This window comes from Anabrus simplex, chromosome 12, assembly GCF_040414725.1.
Source record: "Anabrus simplex isolate iqAnaSimp1 chromosome 12, ASM4041472v1, whole genome shotgun sequence".
Taxonomy (NCBI): domain Eukaryota; kingdom Metazoa; phylum Arthropoda; class Insecta; order Orthoptera; family Tettigoniidae; genus Anabrus; species Anabrus simplex.
Window position 1 is genome coordinate 24,553,630 of NC_090276.1, and position 21,688 is coordinate 24,575,317.

The following is a 21,688-nucleotide window of genomic DNA, read 5'->3' on the forward strand; positions in this document are numbered from 1 at the left end:
GTGTTGCGTACTCAACTTTAAGGAGAATTCCGGCAGTGATAACGAAGTGCATGCATTAAGTTTACGAAAGACGAGGTTATGCGGCAGATATGTTTACGTGCAATTCCAAGACAAGACTACAGATTTACTAATAACTCAATGGTGAGTAACTATTATTATTACATTCTCACACAATCATAATGAGTATAGGCCTTTGACGTATTTAACTACACACAACAGCTGGTGATATGTAGGCATATTTACTCTTTAATGATATAAGGTTATGTTAGATCACAATCATGGGATACATTATTTCAACGGTATTATTATTATTATTATTATTATTATTATTATTATTATTATTATTATTATTATTATTATTATTATTATTATTATTATTATTATACGCATTAAAACATACCACCTACAGGAGCTGCTGGTGTAGGCCGATTCACTCTGTAAATGCACGAATTTCGCTCACGGTGATACATTATTTTACAGGTATGCCACAGACATTTCAAAGTCTGTGATATTTTATGGGAAGTAACTGGTACTGATCCTGCCAGAATGTGACTATAAATATGATGGGCAGTTGGAAAAGATATAAGCCACTGCTGTCTCTGACAATCATGGTCTTGGAAGAGGAGTAGTTAAAAGAACCAGGCAAAAATGTAGAATAGAAAGGAGCAATAAACAGAGCCATTGAAGATAGTACATATCTCATACACAGAATTTCAACACAGCTGAAAAGTACAATAAACACGTTGTTACCTGATGGTTGTTGTACTGTGATGAAGGGAACGTAAGTAATTTTTCTGTACGTCGATACATCAAGGCAACCATACTGCATGGCATATGTAATCATCTTATAAGACATGGCCTTTATTCTAAACGGGTTTTATTAAAGTAAAAATATTTCTAATGTATATGTGGACAAAATTACAAATATAAATGCGGTATATTCTTTAGTTACAAAACATCATAGCTGCATCACAAGGAATGAGTGTAACAATGTGTAGAAAGATTCAATAAATAAGTTAATTCTAGTCCTAGTTGGTGAATTGGACACCGAGGATGATGTCCCCACAGTTAATTTAATAGCCATAGTTAAAACATTTCTTAGTTCATAAAGGAGTATGTGCATGATTTTCTTGTTATTTGTTCAACCTTCTGTCTGATATCTCCTCATGTTTACAAATTTATGGCCGACCCCGTGGTGAGGGGATATAATACCTGCCTCTTACCCGGAGGCCCCGGTTCGATTCCAGGCCAAGTCAGGGATTTTTACCTAGATATGAGGGCTGGTTTGAGGTCCACTCAGCCTGCGTGTTTACATTTGTGAGCTATCTGACGGTGAGATAGCGGCCCAGGTCTAGAAAGCCAAGAATAACGGCTGAAAGGATTCGTCATGCGGAACCCAAGACACCTCGTAATCTGCAGGCCTTCGGGCTGAGCAGGATCAAGGCCAAGCCCTTCAGGGCTGTTGCGCCGTGCGATTTTTACAAATTTATGAGACAGTAGCAATTTAATGTTGCCACAATATGGCAATACTTTTAAAAGAGTAGGCTCCAGTCCGAATGGTAGTCCAATATTAGGTTAGAAACTTACATACTTTCTGGAATACATAAAGGTTTCGAACAGAATTACAAATTAGTAACATCGATGGCAGGTGAAATTCTCATTAAACCATACATGAACTTCAAGAGAGGAAACATTGTAGGCTCATGTGCAAATACTGCCAGTGATGCTACATCAGCTTAGATGTTAGGCCTATGCTAATATTATACGTGCTAGTTTTCTTTTAAGATCACGTAATACCTATTTAAATTGAAATATGTTTGTAACATTCTGTTGTGATGTTAGCAATTCGGCCTAAGTGAGTTAACATTGCAAAATGCTGTCGTGTTTTACAACTGTCTGCTGTTTACCTTTAATGGCAGAGTCACTAAAATACGGTAATAACGACAGTATAATTCAATATCCTTCAAATTTGAAACGCTATTTGTTAGTAAATAAATTATTCCATTGGCAAAAAATATTAAATTCATGTCTGTGTTTAACTATGTTCCGCGTTTCTCTGCATTGCCATCGCCTCCGTAGCGTGACGTCACTACGCTGTTGTTAGGCCTTATTATCTAGGAGGTGTTGGTTGAAGTCAGTGGACATAAGCGGCCGCCATGTTGTTTGTACCATAACATTGGAGACCAGTTAGTGTAAGTAAGTGAACAGTGCGCCACGTGTGAAGTAAATAAAGGAAGTTTATGTTATGATTTTAAAATGCCGACTTGTGTAGCGTATGGATGTGCAAACAGAGCTTCAAAGAAAATACCAGGGATAAGTTTCCACAGGTAAGCAATATGTTTTTGCGAATATTCAGTGCCGAATTGTTTTCCCCTTGCACATGCAGTATAGGTTAAGAAGCCCCTTTATCATTTACAGTTTTCCTAAAGATAATGAACGACGGAAGAAATGGATATGAGCTATACGAAGCTCACTTTACTGAACGTGATTTTGATCGTACTTCATTGTGTGTCGTAAGGCTGAGGGAATGGACTGTGACATCTATGTTTACTGCTTTCCCAAAGTACCTACAAATACAATCAAAGGTTAGTTTCTCTTCATTTTAGCCTCTGATGTGAGAAATATGTCGAAATATATATTTTTTAGTGTAAGCCTACTATTTCTTAAATTTATTTTACAGGAGAGGAGGGTCCTTAAAATCATAAAGACTGTGGAAATGCCTTCATTAGATTCCTCTATAGCAATCCAGGAAGTACCTATTGTGGAAAATCTATCTGTAATAAAAGTTCAGAAACATGTTTTAGTGCTCAAATATATCACATGAAAACCAAAGAAATTGCGTACAGAAAGAATGGCAGGAGGGTACTCGGAATGGGGAGATAAAGGCTAATTTAGGAATGAACTCGATGGATGAAGCTGTACGTATAAACCGGTTTCGGTGGTGGGGTCATGTGAGGCGAATGGAGGAGGATAGGTTACCTAGGGGATTAATGGAATCTGGAATGGAGGGTAAGAGAAGTAGAGGGAGACCAAGACGACGATAGTTAAACTCAGTTTGGATTTAAAGATAAGAGATATATAACTAAATGAGGCCACAGCACTTGTTGCAAATAGAGGATTGTGACGACATTTAGTAAATTCACAGGCTTGCAGACTGAACGCTGAAAGGCATAAGTATATAATGATAATGTATGTATGTATACATTACTAAATAATCCTTGAGGTGAATTAATTTAATCAAGTGTACTAATGTAAAAATATTTCTCTATTTTTTATATGATTTACTTGGCTCAACAATTCTATAATAATTAGGCCTATTTACCTCATACTTACTGGTCTTGCAGGATCTCTTTATTATTGACCGTGTACTATTTTATTTATAGGCCTACAGACTGTGTATATTTTTATTGTGTATGATATTTTGTGTGGATGTGTACTGTATATGGTATCTATATAAATATTCATGGTCCAGCCCGCCTGGTGGCCATGATCGTTAAGGCGCTGAAGTCTAAAAACGGTCTAACACCGAGGTTAGCCGGTTCGAGTCCCGTTGGTCGAAAAAATTTTCACCATCAGAATGTTGGCCGGCAGGGTAGGGGAGGTGGTGGTATACAATTTCTAATCACTAGATTGCGTGCCAAAAGCCTGGATTAAATTCCAAACCTCTCCGCAGTGCTCATATGGAGTGAGGGCATATGACGCCGTTGATGGTGATTCGTCCGTCGGATGGGGACGTTAAGCCTTGAGCAGACCCCTTGGTGCTATTCGACAGGAGTAGGCTATGTGCCGGCACCGGGTTTCACCCTCTCCCTACTATCATATATCACGTCATTCATTTCATCTCTCATTAATTCCTCTGATGAGGTTGACGTCAGGAAGGGCATCCGGTCGTAAAAACCGCCACGACAAATTCATCTCACCTCATACCCGACCCCGTAGGGAAACGGGACAAGGGTTGGACAAACAACATAAATATTCATGGTCCATAACCTGCCTTATTCTTTCTCTAAAATAGGTCTTTATGAAAATGTTCTATTATTTTTAGCTGCACCTTGCAAATGGGCAATTCGTTCGGGCTAAATACGATCTGATATAATAACAGGCTATTTGAGCTCATATTTCCGATTTTTAAACTACCGGTATTGCGATTAAAACAGTGTTCTGGACTGCCCCGTGCTTATCATTATGACTAAGGCACTTTTCTATTGCGTTACATACGTTAACCAATGAAATAATGTTACAGAAACCTTTTAAAATGACAGACTCTGATAGGAATTAACGTGACTCGGATAGGAATTAACTAGCACTGCTGGTAATGCCAACATGACGATGCGCGCAAAACTCGGCTTCAGAGAGCCAATGCATTGCGGTAGGTATTGCCATCTCTATGTTATTCTGTGCTCGGTGGTATCTCCGATTACCTCCGTTGCCTCCGCTTCCTCCGTTAAAACCGTTATGCAAGGAAAGGAGCGGTAGGAGCGGAGTAGTTTGTTTTAGTGTAACCTGTTTTAAGTAGAGTGCCAACGTGGCCAAGCCGTTGGACTGTTACGTATGGTAACCTTTTTTTTTTCCTAGTTCCTTTACGTCGCACCGACACAGATAGGTCTTATGGCGACGATGGGACAGGAAAGGGCTAGGAGTGGAAAGGAAGCGGCCGTGGCCTTAATTAAGGTACAGCCCCAGCATTTGCCTGGTGTGAAAATGGGAAACCACGGAAAACCATTTTCAGGGCTGCCGACAGTGGGCTAACCTTTTAAAGCAAGCAGTGTTTTTTACTGAAGAAATTACCGTATATTACATAATACCGATACATCATTATAATTGTTTGGTATATTAAAGAGAAGTATGTTATAAAAAGGCAGCCTCATAATAAATACACCCAATTACTTCGGAGACACAGCCATACACCGAACACGTAAATAAATAAATAAATAAATAAATAAATAAATAAATAAATAAATAAATAAATAAATAAATAAATAAATAAATAAATATTTCAGTCAAGAAGAAACGAAGTTCAAGGCTACATACGTTGCTTGAAGAAATATTTAGAGTTTCCAAGTAAGATCTCGAAGTGTTTGTTCGTTCTGGCGATAAAGCATTTCTTCTTGCTGTAATTATTTCTCCAGCAGCAGAAAACCTTCTTTCCGCTGAGACAGAGGCAGCTGGAATACAAAGGTAGTATCCAGCTATTTCATGAAGCGGATTAGATTGGTTGGCTAATTGAGCCCAGTACTTGACACGGTCGGTCAACCTATGCTCTGGCTCTAATTCCACGTACTGCCTTAGGAGTATTGTGGTATTCGACGTAGGCGTCGATACACGTCGCTTCTGGGCCAGCTTTGCCTCCAAAAACGCTAAGCAGTGGTGTGAGTTTTTCAAATATAGCCCTGACTTTGAAACATTTAGTGAGCAGCTTAAAATTTGTCAGTTATATTTCGCTGTTCCACGTTGAAATGCAACCGTTGAAAGAGTGTATTCCCTGATTAATACACAGTGGTCAGAAGAAAGAAACCGTTTGCTGACCGAGTCGGATAAGGGTATTATAATAGTAAAGTACAACTTTAAAAACATGTCATGTGGAGAGTTTTACAATTATTTATTACAAAAAATAATTCATCTTTGCTGTCGAACGTGGGTGCAGTCGATAAGTACCAGCATAAAATAGCTACAACTTCAGCATCTTCATCGGCATAACAGTTATAAGGTATGTAATACAAATTTTTGTATGTAAAAATTCCATTTCTCCTCCGTTTTTAGAACAATTTTATGAATAGTCCTCCTTTTATTAAGAGTCTGTCCTCCATTTGAATTTTTTTTTTGCTAGGGGCTTTACGTCGCACCGACACAGATAGGCCTTATGGCGACGATGGGAGGCCTAGGAGTTGGAAGGAAGCGGCCGTGGCCTTAATTAAGGTACAGCCCCAGCATTTGCCTGGTGTGAAAATGGGAAACCACGGAAAACCATCTTCAGGGCTACCGATAGTGGGATTCGAACCTACTATCTCCCGGATGCAAGCTCACAGCCGCGCGCCTCTACGCGCACGGCCAACTCGCCCGGTCATTTGAGAATTTAGAGTTGGTGACTCTAAATAAATTAGATGTGCCGCCTCCCGTTGAAAAACTACGTGCACATAATTTGCACTCGGTGGCAGATATCTTCTGATCGCCTTCTGCATCGAAAATATTCAAAACAACTGATGGTTTTCGTGGCATTAGCTACATAGTGAAGGTGGTGCCAGAAAGTTCACTCGTCACACGCAGCGACTGACAGGAAGGAGTGTTTTGAATGAAAGTGCAGAGCAGGTTCGCTCCGTTTCCTCCACCAGCCTCCGTATACCTCCGCAATTCTCCGCAGTAGTACCAGAGAATACCGGTGGAGCGCTTCACTTGCTACTACCGATCAAGATCTGTCTAGGGAGGTCTGGTCACGCTACCACAATCCTTTGCGGTGGCGGCCATATTGGGTCTCAAATATCGTTGTTACGTGGGCGTGCCTGATGTAATGATGTGAGTTATTACTTGTATTTTGAAGGAAAACGGGATACTGCACCGCACCAAATTGTCAAAATAAGACAACTGACGGAATTAGTGTTTCGCTTCCCGAGAGATAAGAAAAGGAGAGCTCAGTGGGTACAAAACTGTAGGCGTGACAAATGACAACCTACAGATAATTGCTTCTTGTGCGAGGTTAGTGAAGTTATACATTCGTATTATTCCTGAATAACAGTATGTTTATATGAACTATGTTTTATATTTATAGGTCTTATTATGTTTTTTTTCTTTTTGCTAGTGGCTTTACGTCACACCGACACAGATAGGTCTTATAGCGACGATGGGTGAGGAAAGGCCTACGAGGTGGAAGGAAACGGCCGTGGCCTTAATTAAAGTGCAGCCCCAGCATTTGCCTGGTGTGAAAATGGGAAACCACGGAAAACCATCTTCAGGGCTGCCGACAGTGGGGTTCGAACCCACTATCTCCCGGATGCAAACTCACAGTCGCGCGCCTCTAACCGCACGGCCAACTCGCCCGGTGTATTTTCTTCTAGCATCATTTTGAAGAATGGCAATTTGAACTAAAGAGGGCAGATGGACGGAAACTACTCAAGTGGAATTCCATCCCAAAAATTTTCGAAGTCCCTAATCCACCTAAGTCTTTGACATATAATAGGAAACCTCCCAAAGAAAGAGAATTGTCTTTCAAAACAAGCAAGAAAAGTAACAGGAAATGTGTAATATTAGTATTGACGTTTATGAAAATTTCCTTTTCATGTATCCGGCTCCATGGCTAAATGGTTAGTGTGCTGGCCTTTTGTCACAGGGGTCCCAAGTTCAATTCTCGGCAGGTTCAGGAATTTTAACCATAATTGGTCAGTTTCTCTGGCACGGGAGCTGGGTGTATGTGTCGTCTTAATCCTCATTTCATCCTCATCACGACGCGCAGGTCACCTACGGGAGTCAGATCAAAAGACCTGCACCTGGCGAGCCGAACTTGTCCTCAGACGCTCCTGGCACTAAAAGCCAAACGCCATTTCATTCCATTCCTTTTCATGTAAACTACAAACTGTATCATTCTAACCCTACATGCAACGTAGAAATGTTTCACAGATATTTGAAATACTTGTTCCTGTTCAGTTACCAATTATAATCACAACAAACAATAGGCCTATCACTTCAAACCAACAATTTATGTCCAGCTGGCAATCATTACAACAATTGTATTGATAATAGCAGTCTTAAACTGTACCGATACTGTAGTTATTATTTACAGCTAAATTTCATTCATCTTAAATGCTCTATAGAGTACATTCTATGGCTGGACAAATACTTAAAGATCACAATACTCGCTTCACTCGCACTAACCAACTATTGTAATTTAATGTACCGTAGCCTAACATAATATCCTAATGTAATCCCTAAAATAGTCTAACCTAGGTTAACTCAACTTAATAATGACTGAATTTCTATTTCTTATGAAATCGTGTCTACCAATGGCTTTAATTTTCTTAACTATTATTATTAGTATTAGTATTATTATTATTAATAGTATTATTATTATTAATAGTATTATTAGTATTATTAATAGTATTATTAGTATTATTATTATTTGCACGAATATTAGGACTCACCTAAGAGCCCCGTGGTCGCCAACTCAAGCTCCCTGGTTAGGAGAGCCTGACGCCCCTTTCAGTCGCCTCTTATGGCAGGCAGGGGATACCGTGGTTGTTGTTCCATTGCCCCTCTTAATAAAGTAAACGCTGAAGGTGATTTATTACAACCGTCGTTTAGTACTTTAAATACCGGTACAGTACTTCAAGTTCAGTATTTCATGTACCGGTAATCATGATATGACACAGGTGCTGTACAGATTTCTATATTTCTGTCAATAAGATTACGTATTTGACAGATGATATTAATAAGAAACACAGTAAGACCAATTTGTAAGGAAGTAAAAGAGAATAACATGAACTTTTCTGTTGATTCTTGTTTCTCAGAAAAGAAAAAAAAAATAGAATTTCAGGCTCTGTTAATTATCTTCCTATTCAAATAGCTGTGAATGTATTCATATCATTTAAGTGTTATACAGTTGCATATACATGGCCAGGAGATGCCCAATTAAATTCTTTATCAAAATTGGTTGGTATTTTGTTTTTATTTCAATGTACGGTACCGAAATCCTCTAAATTCGAATACACTTGCCTTTGGTTACCCTCGCTTAAAGACCCAATATGGCGGCTCCATAAGTAGCATTCGTGACTTGACCTCCCTAGACAGACCTTGCTACCGATTCAATCACTCGGAGGACTGCCTCCTCTCCCAGCACTAACTGGGTGTTAGTTAAATACCGAGCCCAACCAAATATCAAGAAGAAGACCAACACAATCGTCGAGTGTAGAGAAGACTTTAGTATTATTTCGTGTGTTTAAAAAAATATAACCGAAGAGTTTTTACTGTGCGAAAAAAAAAAAGAGTCCTGAACATCAAGAAGAAGAAGAATAAGAAAAAGGATTAGCACGGGTTGAAAAGTTGTATCGTGTCTAATTCTGGAAAAATGAATGATTCTTTCAGTACTGAAGAGGAAATTTTGCTTCACTTCTTCAATACAGATGCAGGTAATGAGCATGTTTATGATTTTTGACTTTTCCTAACCTTGCATTGTGTTTTGAGCAAGAGGTTCTAGGATATCGAGGGCCTCAATCAGGGTCATTTAGCTCCAACCTCCTAATCTTAGATTCTGTTAATTGCAATGAATTGATGATGAGCCTCGCTCCCAGTCACAGTGAAAATGGTCTTATACACAACTGTATATTTTGATAATGAAATGGAACTAATATTGCGGGCATTCGAGAAAAATCAGCGACACAGTTTAATGTATTGTCTACCCCCTATTGGTGGGGGACGCAGAACGAATAATACACCAACAGTAACCCCCTAATACTCAAGAGAGTCTTTCATTTTCACGCTGTTCGTGCCTCTTGTCATTCTTTGTCCGGTATTTCATTTTTCAAAGTATCGGATCCCTTCCATCCTCTCTGTCTGAGTTGGGGTGTTTTCATTATAATGGCAGGCCCCTTTTCTTACAGCCAGTCACAGTTGAGTTGCGTAGTTGTTATTATAAATGCGTCAGAATTTGGATCAAGTTGAGGGATGGTAATGGAGTATCCATCTTCTTCACGGCAGAACATGTGAGGGTACTAAAAGGCATCATAAGCCAGTGAGTTTCATTGATCCCCACCAACTTCGTGTCTCTGCTGTGAAGAACAAAGCCCTGCTTTTTAAACTCCTGCAGCACAATCACCAAAGCCATCTCTCTTGTAGGTGCATTATAATTATCAACCCCTATGCTCAGTTGGTGATTGTCTGTCGACACGAATCACAGCTTTAAACGCTTGACCTTCAAAACAGGGAAGATATTGGACCAAATTTTGTGACTCTTCTTCATCAATGCCAACAAAATATATTTGTAAAATGAGTGTTTTTCTTGTGATGAAGGTAACAAACTACCTATTCTGCGGTAATTTTTTGCCTTAAACTTTAAAATTTGGTATAAAATTTCCCTGCCAGGCTGAGTCGCTCAGACGACCCCAACTTGGCAGGTGCGATCCTGGCTCAGTTCAGTGGTATTTGAAGGTGTTCAGATACGTCAGCCTTGTGTGAGTAGATTTTCTGGCATGTAAAAGAACTCTTGCAGGACTAAATTCCGGAACCTCGGCGTCTCCGAAAACCGTAAAAGTAGTTGGTGGGATGTAAACCCAATAACATTATTATTAAAAATTTCTCATATGCCTCCTTAACTAAAAAAAAAAAAATTAAGGTAACTGAAAAAATTGCCATCACCAACACAAACAGACCGTCATCCCAAACAGATTTTTCAAGAGAAAACAACAAACAAGGCCAACAGAAAAGTTTACTCAAGATCTCAGATCCACTAATCCAATCGTCTGTTTCATAAATATTTCTGTTGAAATGATGAACACACGACTCAAGTTATGTAGTAACATACAGAGTTGGATGCGATTGTCCTTCATTTATAATTATGCTTTTCTCCAAAAGTAGTCTATACTAAATGGTTCTCTTAATAATTGTTCGATTACACAATGGTTGCAGTTCAGTTAGGATTGCGCTGTCAAAACCTGTGATCCTAGCGCTCCTACATCCATGCCTGCTGAACTACTCTTTGATCGGTGTGACATTATTTCAAAATTGCATCATTCCCGCATTTTCTTTGTTTGATATTTACACTACAAGCGCACGAAACAGAATCATTTATATTACTACAACACACATTTATTATATACCGGTATCATCATTTATAGCACAAGAAAAGAACCACTCAGAAGTAAGAACTCCAGTATTTCACACGCGATAACTTACAGGATTCCATCTTGCACTGCCCTCTTGATGGATGTGGTTGTTCGTACTGCATTTCAACCTCATGAAAGACATCAACAACCAACAAGTGTACAATGCTCGTGCTGCCATCTCTGGAGTAGTTAGGTAATCAGTAGCAGTCACTACCCAGCCAAGCTCGTTTCATCTCTCTCTGAGTATCGATAACTGTGCGTTTGAATTTTAGATAAATAGCTTCCATTAAAATATGAACAGTGAATTTTTTTTTCGTTGAAAATACAAGGGATGTAACATGTCGATCGCATGTATGGCAAATTCACCACTGATAAGGAGGCCATCCAATAGGGAGGGGATGCACCTTTCTGTCCCTACAACCCATTTCCATTTCTTTCCATTTTCTGTGACACAACTTGCAATCAACCTTCTGGCCAATAACAGTAACCATGTCATTACCGTAACCTGTATTGCAGTCGTACTTGAATACCAATAATGATTTTGTTTTCCACGGGATCAGGTGTTTATTTTCATTGAATCTTCTTAACGACTTTTTGATTGACTTCAAGATTTTTATTTGTATATTTCCTAACAGCCTTCTTAATGCTGTCATTGAATCTAGCACAGTGCTTGTTTCCTCTTTGGTTTTCATTAGATGATGGAACTTTTGAACCAATTTTTTGAGTCAGAGGGAGAATTTAGATCATCAGGCACATCATAAAGACACTTGTTAAGAAGAGGACAATAATCAGTGAAAGGAAATTCATTATCGATTTTGTTATTGGCAGAACACTGGACAAACGTTAAGTGATGTAAATACAGGGCTAGCGATAGCTGGTATTTTTTAATGAAGAGGGACTTATTGAGGTATAAGTGGTTCAGATTGCGAATACATCATGGGACCAGAACACCTAAAATGTAATATAGTCCTTCCCTCAACAGGCTCTTCAGGCTGTGTTATCACATTCCCTTCCCGATACCCCGCCATATGGTAGGAGTATATTTCACTAGCAGCCAGAATTCTGCAGTGGGTGGCATATGAGAGGAGTGGGAGGGGGGCACATGTAAGTATGGTACTCAACCATGGTTCTTTACACATTTCCACACGACATCATAGTAAACACTTGAAACTGTTGCCAGCTGTTACATATGTACCATACATTAAGTAAGGTAGGGAATAGAAAAAGCAGGATCTGTCTACCTTCTTACGTACAGCATGGTGAGGTACCATTACGCCATCAATAGCAATGAGCTCCATGCCTAACAAATCCTATTTTGGAAAAGAAAAGGAAAATAGAGTTAGTTATGAGAAACAGGAACTACACTATACGAGAGCTGTAGGTAAGCAGAAAGGAGATTTCTGTGATGAATAAAGTTTAGAGTTAGTTGTGAGAAACAGGAACTACACTATACGAGAGCTGTAGGTAAGCAGAAAGGAGATTTGTGTGATGAATAAAGTTTACTTTAGTGAGCTGTGTGAAGCTGTATGACAGAAAATAGACACACGTCTGATCGTGCTGCTGTAAATGAGAAAGCTGCACACAGAAGCTTGTCTGTGCTTTTCAGAAAAGAAAAGGGAAATAGAGTCAGCTATGAATAACCGGAACTACAGCATATGGGAACAGGAACTACAGTATAGGCTACAGGAGCTCTAGAAATGGCTGGTAGAACAACTATAGCATTGTGCTTAAAATGAGTCAGGAAAGGTGGAAAGTATTAAGAATAAAAGATAGAAGACAGATGTAAAAAAAAAAGCACATGTGTATGACAAATAAGTTAGTTCAGTGAACATTGTAAATCTGTGTGATAGAATGCAGAAGCACGTCTAATTGCATTGCATAAAATAAGAGAACTGACAGCACCGTGAACTTCTCTCACAGAATATCTTCTTCCTGCATGTTTTATGCAATCTGCCCAAGCAGAAGTTGGATTGCTCACCTTGTTCGTGAGGCTGTCAACATGTGCTCTCCAGCACTTAGGCTGAAGAGCGGTGGCAGTGTGGTGCAATATCTTGAAAATTGTTGGTTTTAGATGCTTAAAACATGGTTTTTGGTCTTTTAGAGACTTCCCCAGATTTATTCCTTGTGTCATAAGACTTAAAATGAGCTTTATCTCGTCCTTTTTTGACAAATTCGATTTTCACCTATGTTAGCTTGTGCCATTGGGCAAAGGGTCTAAATCTAGGACAGAAGCAGAATTGTGAAAAAACATTTCTTAGTGCACCTCGAGGGCAGAAGATTAACCTATGTTCCTAATTTTTCCTTTCTAGGTCTTTTGAATCTGGAGATCTCAGGATAAGTGAGTGATATTTGGTTTATATATAGAATCTGTTTTTTTTTTTTTTTTTAACTTTCCCATGTTGCAATGTGTAGTATGCATTTAAACTATTTATTGTTATGTTAATTTTCTTACTTTTATAGGTGATGATGAACCTTTTCTGAAAAATGTACAAAATGGAAAGTTTCTTGTGGTGCTGAATTCTTCATTTTGTGAAGAAACATTTCAAGAAGCTTGTCAGGGTAGTTCTTCAGATGAATTACTGGAGACTGTCCTATCACATTGTGTTAAAAGTTTCCTCGACCAGTATGCTGCAGATTCACATAGGTAAGTATTAGATGTAATCTGTATTTACAGTTCAAAGCCTGTTAATCCCTTAGCACAGGAGTAATCACAGTGCATGTCAGTCTCTAGTGCAGGAGGAGACCATTGTTCACTGTAAGTCAGGAGTGTAAAATGTGTGAAACTGAAACGCTTCAACTCAATGATTTTGGCATATGCATAGAATACAATATTACTGTAACACATTTCTGCTGCTCTACGTCTGAGTAGACATTCCTTTCCACTGGAATGCACAGAAGTGTGTCCCTTAAGCACACGACATCTTCCCATTGCCTTCACTTTCTGCATTCATTTCTGCTGCAGGAACATCACACTTATCAACGAACTATCATTGGAATTAAGATCACTATCGTCTGAGCCGTCATAACTGTTGTTCAGAAGCAGAGAATTTATCAGAGAGTCGCACTGTACCGCTTCCCGACATGATTGGTTGACTGTGCTAAAATGGATGACTTTCAAGTTGTTCAAATGAAAGGAAAAGATTGATAGAGAAAGTAGCTCTATCTACCGAAAGGAAGAGGAAACAATACATTCTGTCCATGTAAAAGTTTGTCGTAGATCACAATCACTGCGACAGATGGCAGCATAATGCAGGAGCACTCACACTGCTAGAGAATCTGGCACATTGTTGTGTATTTTCTTTATAGCAGAACAAAGTGTAAAATATATATGCTGTACTGGAAGTACGATGGTATGATCAGGGTTAATTATGATGAAGAGGGTCATGGTTGAAGAGGGTATATGAGAGGTATGTTAAAAACAAAAATAACCAAACTCTGAAAATAACTCTTACAGTGGCTTATTTGGAGCCTAGTTATCTTTGTCTCCTTCAAAGTACTTCGTTCCTTTATCAGTATAACTCTCCCAACACCATTCCCACTTATGGAACTCTTAGTGGCTAGTTTGATATCTTCGTTTGACCGAAATCATCTTCATTACAGATGGATGTTAGTTTGTGGAATAGAAAGAAGTCTGTCGGGATTACGTCAGGTGAGTAGGGTGGATGGGAGGTGACGTGAACGCTACTGATCCACGAAATATCACTGTAATATTTGTCACATATGAAGGGTAATCATTGATTTACTCAAATAAAGTCTAAAATCCCAGGTAGATTAAGAAATAATCGAAATATTTAATTTTACAAAATACATACTTTACTGCCTTACAGCTATATACAATTTTTTCTGCGTCGCAGGGCTTCCGTGTTTTGTTTGTGTGTAACACAACACTTTCGTGTGTCATGTCTTTGCTCACGGTAATGCTTTGGTGTCGTGTCACTTCAACTGTCAATTGTCTAATAGTGCTGTTCCTTTAATAAAGTAATATACCTATTGGTCCAGGGATCATGCTATTTTCCGGTTGCTTCGGCACGAGATTTAGGTCTTGTAATTTCCTTATTAAATGGTGATTTTCGTCCTCAAAAAAAGCGATAACATCCTTAATGTTGTTCACCTCCATTTTGCTTTTTGAACTGTCCGCGCTAGACAAATGTACAAAGATAATGAGAATCCACAGACATGGCACTTCCATTCATCGGTGTCAGCCCTGGACCTCAAGAAACAAACAAAAGACGGCGCGAGCAGCGATATGCAACATGATGGACTCCTGTTTACAGCTCGTAAGTACGTATTCATATTTCTTGCTAGTAACGACGGTATTTCTTAATCTACCTGGGATTTGAGACTTTATTTGAGTAAATCAATGATAACCTTTCACATTGTGACAAATATTACAGTGATATTTCGTGGATCAGTAGCATTCACGTCACCTGGATGGGAAAGTACAGTTGTCCTCGTGTTCGGCAAATATTCACGAATCGAGTGTAACAGCAAGCTGTTTTCATCCCCACTAGCAACTCAACTCCTAGATGTTTCTCGTCCTGCAACTTTTCTCCCTGCTCGACTGTCTACTTCACAAACTTCTGGATCTTACTCAGCATAATGCTCTCTTTCCTTGTTGGTGATAGGCTCACTTGACATATCACCTATGTCACATAGTAAATGTACAACCCCCCTGCTAACTTGACCGCTCGTTGTCCCCGTCGTACTGTGGCACATTGTTATGTAGTTTCTTTGTAGCAGAACAGGACGTAAAATATATATGTCTTTTCTGCTGTACTGGAAGTATGATGGTAGGATCAGGGTTGATTTGTGATGAAGAGGGTCCCGGCAGACTTCTTTCTATTCCACAGACTAACATCCATCTGTAATGAGGATGATTTCTGTCAAATGAAGATACCAAACTAGCCACTAGGACTTCCATAAGTCGGAATGGAGTTGGGAGAAGTTATGCTGATAAAAGAATGGAGTACTTTGAAGGAGACAAAGATAACTAGGCTGCAAATAAGCAACCGTAAGAGTTATTTTCAGAGTTCGGTTATTTTTATTTTTAACAGGCCTCAGAGTGAGAATGCCAGTGTCTGAGCTACAGAAGGTAGGATACAGAGCTTTGCCCTGTATTGGGAATTTTATTTATCATCATCCCATTCTGCCAGGATGGACTTCACGGACTTTTGAAGAAAAAAATATTTCTTTCTTAGCTATCATTCCATACCCTGAAAGGTTATGGGTGGCTTCTTAGAGAGTGACGCCCTGTCTCAGGCCAGGGGATGCGTAGCAGTGATTTGAGGTGAGATGAAAGGTGAAAGGGGAGTGGCTGTTGCCTATAAAAGGAACTATCTCAAAATTTGCCTGAAAATGAGAATGGGAAACAATGGAAAACCATTCTTAGGACAGTTAACAGTCGAACCTGCCCCCCCTCCGAATACAGAGCTTGGTTCTCTTTCAAGCTGCACTGCATGATGAAGTATTTTTTTTCTTTCCATATCCTGAAGAGGTGAGGTGAGCCCTTTAGAGGTTTACACCCTCTCTCAGGCCAGAGGATGTGTGATGATTTGCATTGTAGTGAAGGACGAAGGAAGACATTTTAAAACATTTTTATTAAAAAACAAAGAAAATTTAATAGCTTTCACTCCTCATCTTGATGGAACATGGCAGGCCTTTAGAGGGTGACACCCTCTCTCAAGCTAAGAGTCATATGTGATGCGGTGAAGAGTGAGAGAGGAGCAGCCGTAGCTCAAAAGAGGAACTGTTGAGGCACTGGCCTTCTGACTCCAATTTGACAGGTTCGATCGTGGCTCAGTCCGGTGGTATTTGAAGGTGCTCAAATACGTCATCCTCGTGTCGGTAGATTTACTGGCACGTAAAAGAACTACTGCGGGACTAAATTCCGGCACCTCGGCGTCTCCAAAAACCGTAAAGGAGTAGTTAGTGGGACGTAAAGCAAGTAACATTATTCTATCTACAGTCAAAACTGGTTAGGTCGTCCCTCTATAGCGCGTTTCACTGGTTATTATGCCATTATTCCGAAGTCCCAGGACATGTCCTATTAGATACATGCTAAAGAAACCTGGATAGCACATTTACGTCTCTCTTTAGTACGTTCATAACTCCCACCATAAGGAATTTAAATTATTGTTCCCGGCCACATTGCGTGCATGACAGGCCAGTAACAACTGGGCTTGGTAAGGATTTGGTAGAGAACTTAATTTCACGGCCGCGGAGTGCAGTTGCGTGTCGGCCTACAGCTGCAGGGGACGTCAGTCCCAAGCCAGTCTTATTCTCTTTGCGTCTGATGTGTTGATACTTAATTTTACGTTCGTGAGGCCTCTTTCAGACGGCGTGGGTTCGACCCGCTTCCACGCTTATTCGCCGGTCCGCCTAGTCCTAAACTAAGAACGGATTGTTCAAATAGAATCTTTCAGATGATGCAGAGACGCAGAGTAACTGTGCGCGGGAGAAATGTTTGAGCGGGCAGTCCGTGGTGAGTTGCAGTCCCATGCCCACAGTTACTTGTTATTGGACATGGATCGACCGTGCTCGCAACATCAGTACAGAACCTGATAGTGTACCTATAAGAAAGTAGAAATGGATTTAGATAAACAAAAGTAGGCCCGCTCTCACCCATTTGACGTACAGTATTTATTTCTCATTTTCAATTTAAAAGTGTTTTGTGTGCCTTTTTCTTTTCCTGTGTGATGTACAACGGTCATTATGGAACCTGAAATAGACATTGAGAACTTATTAACTTTAATGTCTGAAATACCAGTGGTCTCATATTTGGGAAAGCGTGATATCATTTAGACCTGTTATTGAGAGAGTATCTTCAAAATTCTACTCATCTTCTTATATAACAAAATGTGAAAGGCACACATGTGTGAACTATTTTTGTATTTTCTTAAGTGTAAACAAAGACTATGATGGTCCATATTTATTACCACACTGAAAAGAATGTTGAAAATGATGTTTTGGAAAGTGCGAGGAGTTTTGCGCCACTCGACCCGTTGTGTATGTAAGAGTCAGCGGAAGCGGGTGCACCCGCGCATACACACGGGCACGTTTTACTCCCACATTGCCTGAAAGAGGCCTGAGTGACTTATGTTCGTAAATTACATGTGTAACAACTTATGTAAATTAGACCTACTGTACAGCTGACATGTTGGTGCTTACTTTTACATTCGTAAATGAATTATGTAACAATGTACATACATTTATTAGGCCTACTGTACTTATGCATAGTGGTTTGCAGGACAGTAAGTTATGGAGAAGAAGAAAGACAATGAACAATTAAATTTTATTGAGAAAGTGGATACTAAACCACACATGAAACGTGTGCAAATCGCCCAGATGTTGGACTTTCCAGTGATAACTTTAAAACATAATTGTAAGTGACGTGTATAGTTCGCATTTTTAAGAACGTTTTTCCTTGAAGTTTTACTATGTTGGTGTTCTGAACATTTTATCTTATCATCATCATCATCAAGTGTTTTTATTTGTTTATGCCAATTTTTGTATCTTTTTTAGCTGAAGATGTTCCATGTTAGGAATGGAACATGTAAATATTGTAATTAGATTTTAAGCTGGATTATGTTACATAAATACATAGACTAGCAATAAAAAACAAGTATTGGAAGGCCGGATTCTTCATTCAACCTAACTTTAGTTGATGTTTCGTTCTTGAAAGAGCATCATCAGATTCAAACAAATCACACTTAAAATATTTATGTTTGAAAACTTGAAATTTGGAACTTATCATAATGATGTCCTCACCTCTCTCCACTCTAGCATAGAATGTGATTTGTTTTGCAGTAAATTCATTCTATTGTTACGTGCCAGCCCTGTTGTAGCCCCTTTCGATACTTCCAGGAAGGGGCTGGTGACTCAGATGATCTGGGATCTCCCAGCCGGCTTGTGGGGTGGGGCCAGCCTTTCCATGCATTGTTCTCATCGGCCGACTTACCTGTGAGTTTCTTGGAGATTCAGCAGAAATGTTCTGCCTCTGGCCGCCTTGTAAAAATTCTTGCTGAAATCACCTAAGCTATAAAAAAGGAGGCTAACTGCGGACAGTCAGTGCTGGACTCGGGGTCAGTGTTAGACTCGGTGGTGAAGTCAGTGAGAGACTCAGTGCGTTAGGGTTCGGGGGCTTGGCTGAGGGCGGCAGAGGTGATGGCTGTTGCTAGTGTCCCACCGAAGCCTGAATGAGGAGCTGTTGTGCTGCGCCGTAAGGAAGAGGGACTTGTGAATAGACTTGTAATTAGTAAGTGTGGCCATTCATGGTTAATTAGAATTGTGTGGGTATATATGTGTGTGTGTGTGTGTGTGCATTTATTGGGTCATCCTGAAATAAATTGGAGCAATGAAACAGACGGGAGTTTTATTCGTAACACTATTTTAATTAAAGTTGTTTCATTTTCAGATATAATTCTGTTACCGTATGTTTTTTTTTTTCAGGTAGCTTATAAATTTATTTATTCAAAATTAGTTTCGGCAGACTGAAGAACCTGACAGTTATGAATTAACTGAGTCGAAACTGAAAAGAGGTGGCTTCAGATATCACACCCGAGGTCAACTAAAGTGTGCAGAAACGACCCGAACAAGAACAAAGTAAGAGGAAAAGAAACGGTTTTGTACTACGCTCAAGCTAAGGAACTCGAGTGAGCATGCAAATAAACAAGGTCTCAAGTTGTAGGCTGAATTCAATGCTTTAGAAAGTAAGTTTGTTGACTTCTTTAAAAGGACAATACATAAGACAGCTTCAGAATAGACCAAATTTATTAATTTACACATGAGACGAAAATTTAAAATGTTTTAAACCCAAGGTGTGCAACGTTCTTGTGCACAGAAAGGATAAACTTAGTTTAACATGAGATGGTACCAATGCAACTTTTCATCAAAGGAGTGAAATCAGAAGAAAAATCGATCATCCTTGAACACAGATTCTGTCTGTTAGGTCATCAGCCTAGAGGCTGGTTGGATCCTTAGATAGCACCATCACAGGAAAACCACAGAAACAAATGGTAGCACCAAAGTGAGGTGTACTAGGCAAGACGAGGAGTGAGGTAGTTTGCCATTGCTTTCCTCACTGGGCCAGATAGTGATATTGTAGTACGACTAACCCTATGAGCAACACCTTTCATAACACTCAGATGCACGGGTTGTGCTCCGAATGTCATTACTCCGCACTACCCATACCCTAGCAGCTTCCATATTGTCACAGTCATGGATGAGACTGGGACTTCGGTGGAAGCTACACTTTACCCTGGCCTATGCCAGGGATGGATGCAAAATTAAGAAAAGAAAAAAAAAATTGGTTATGTGAGGAATTAAGTTATCTCATTATTGTGATTTTTGTCTGGCACATTTTAGCAAATTCACCAATGACTTGGAAGACATAATATTTTGTAGTTGATATACTTCATCCTTGTGGCAGCCTCTGCATTAGGGAAGTTGTATTAATAATAAACAGGACTAGGATTTTGATGATATGTCATCTTTTAATTGGTTCACAACAGACATTGCTAACTTTTACACAAATCCTGTTCATAGTTCGCACATTGTAGAAATGCTAATTTATTAAGTCATCTTTTGTAATTTTTTGCCATTTTTTAAATTTTTAGGTCATTTTCTAAAATTATACTTCATTATTTGGCCATTTTATGGAATTTATTAGGCTATTTTGTACTTTTTGAGTCGTTTTCTTACAGGTTTGATCATTTTGAAGCATTTACATGTGCGGTATTGGATATTATCGCAACTTTAAGTGAAGATGAATACGGAGACTTGAGAATCTTCACAACTCTTTGTCAATCTGGAGACTAAAGAAACTTTGTTCACCACTTACTTCACATTCCAGGAGAGACGCCTCCCATTGGAGAAGTCTTTCCCATGAGCAGTCGAGATTTTCTTCTGAAGACGTGGAGCAAAATTCTCCGAAACATGAGAATTTCACCTTGTTTTCTTGACACGGCTAAAGCCCAAAAGCTCATTATAATGTCTATAACTATTTTTGGATGATTTTAATGGATTTTTGCCGTCATTGTATAGATAATTTTTTAAACATTTTTAGGTCATCAAAATCCTGGCCCTGATGAAAAATAATAACTAATAAAATCATGAAGGAGTCAGAAACCCACAATAATTAACGTACATAAGAAGATAGAAAGGTCATTTAACCCTTTCCAGTCTGGGCCTTTATATCCCTTACAAACGTTCTGGACTGGGCATTTTTAAGGATTTTAAAAACATTATATCTGTGTACCTGTAGGAGATTTTTGCATGATTCTTTTTTCTTTGTGCTTGTTTGAGCATCTAGTTTTGAAAAACGCTGTTTGTATCATGTCAACTATCACTTGAGATTTTAAAGTTGTTTATATATTATACCATGTTATGCGAATGGAGACTGATAACTAAGCAAGAACAGTTTTCTGAAATACTGTTATATTTACCCTATTTTGCTAATATAAAATGTGCATTGCAATTACAAAACAACAATAATGAGTACGATATAAAAATATTTTTCAACAATAGTAATAATTACAATAATGAAAATGGGAGATCTTATGAAATTTTATTTTAATTGATAAATTTTGTCAAAAGTTACTCAAATGTAAAATTATTGTTCCATTTACCACAAAGGACTTCTGAGAAACAGAAAATACAGTCTTCTAAACAGATAACTTTACTAATATGTAGACAATCTTATGTATTCAAGCAAATATGAAATACGTGGGAACATGCGCTAGGCCGTAAAACGAACTCCAGTCATAATGACATGTAAGAAGTTGTTTCGAATTCATATGTCAATAACATGTTCATTTGCGCATAAATAATATATCATAAAATATCGAAAATATCACTTTCGCCAAGCACATGTTTAGCACGAGAAT

The 21,688-nt window shown here is 39.0% G+C and overlaps 1 protein-coding gene across 3 annotated transcripts in view; it reads left to right on the forward strand.

Moving 5' to 3' along the window:
* The first annotated feature begins 8,873 nt into the window (after positions 1 to 8,873).
* Positions 8,874 to 21,688, forward strand: part of LOC136884099 (tetratricopeptide repeat protein 27) — a 149,767-nt gene continuing 136,952 nt past the window's right edge. For all 3 annotated transcript variants that reach the window (XR_010861303.2, XM_067156130.2, XM_067156131.2), the window contains exons 1-2: positions 8,874 to 9,113; positions 13,266 to 13,449. Coding sequence is in view for 2 of the 3 variants with exons in the window: in XM_067156130.2 (XP_067012231.2) it covers positions 9,053 to 9,113; positions 13,266 to 13,449 (245 nt within the window). In the remaining variant the exon portion in view is untranslated. The remainder of the gene's footprint in view (positions 9,114 to 13,265; positions 13,450 to 21,688) is intronic.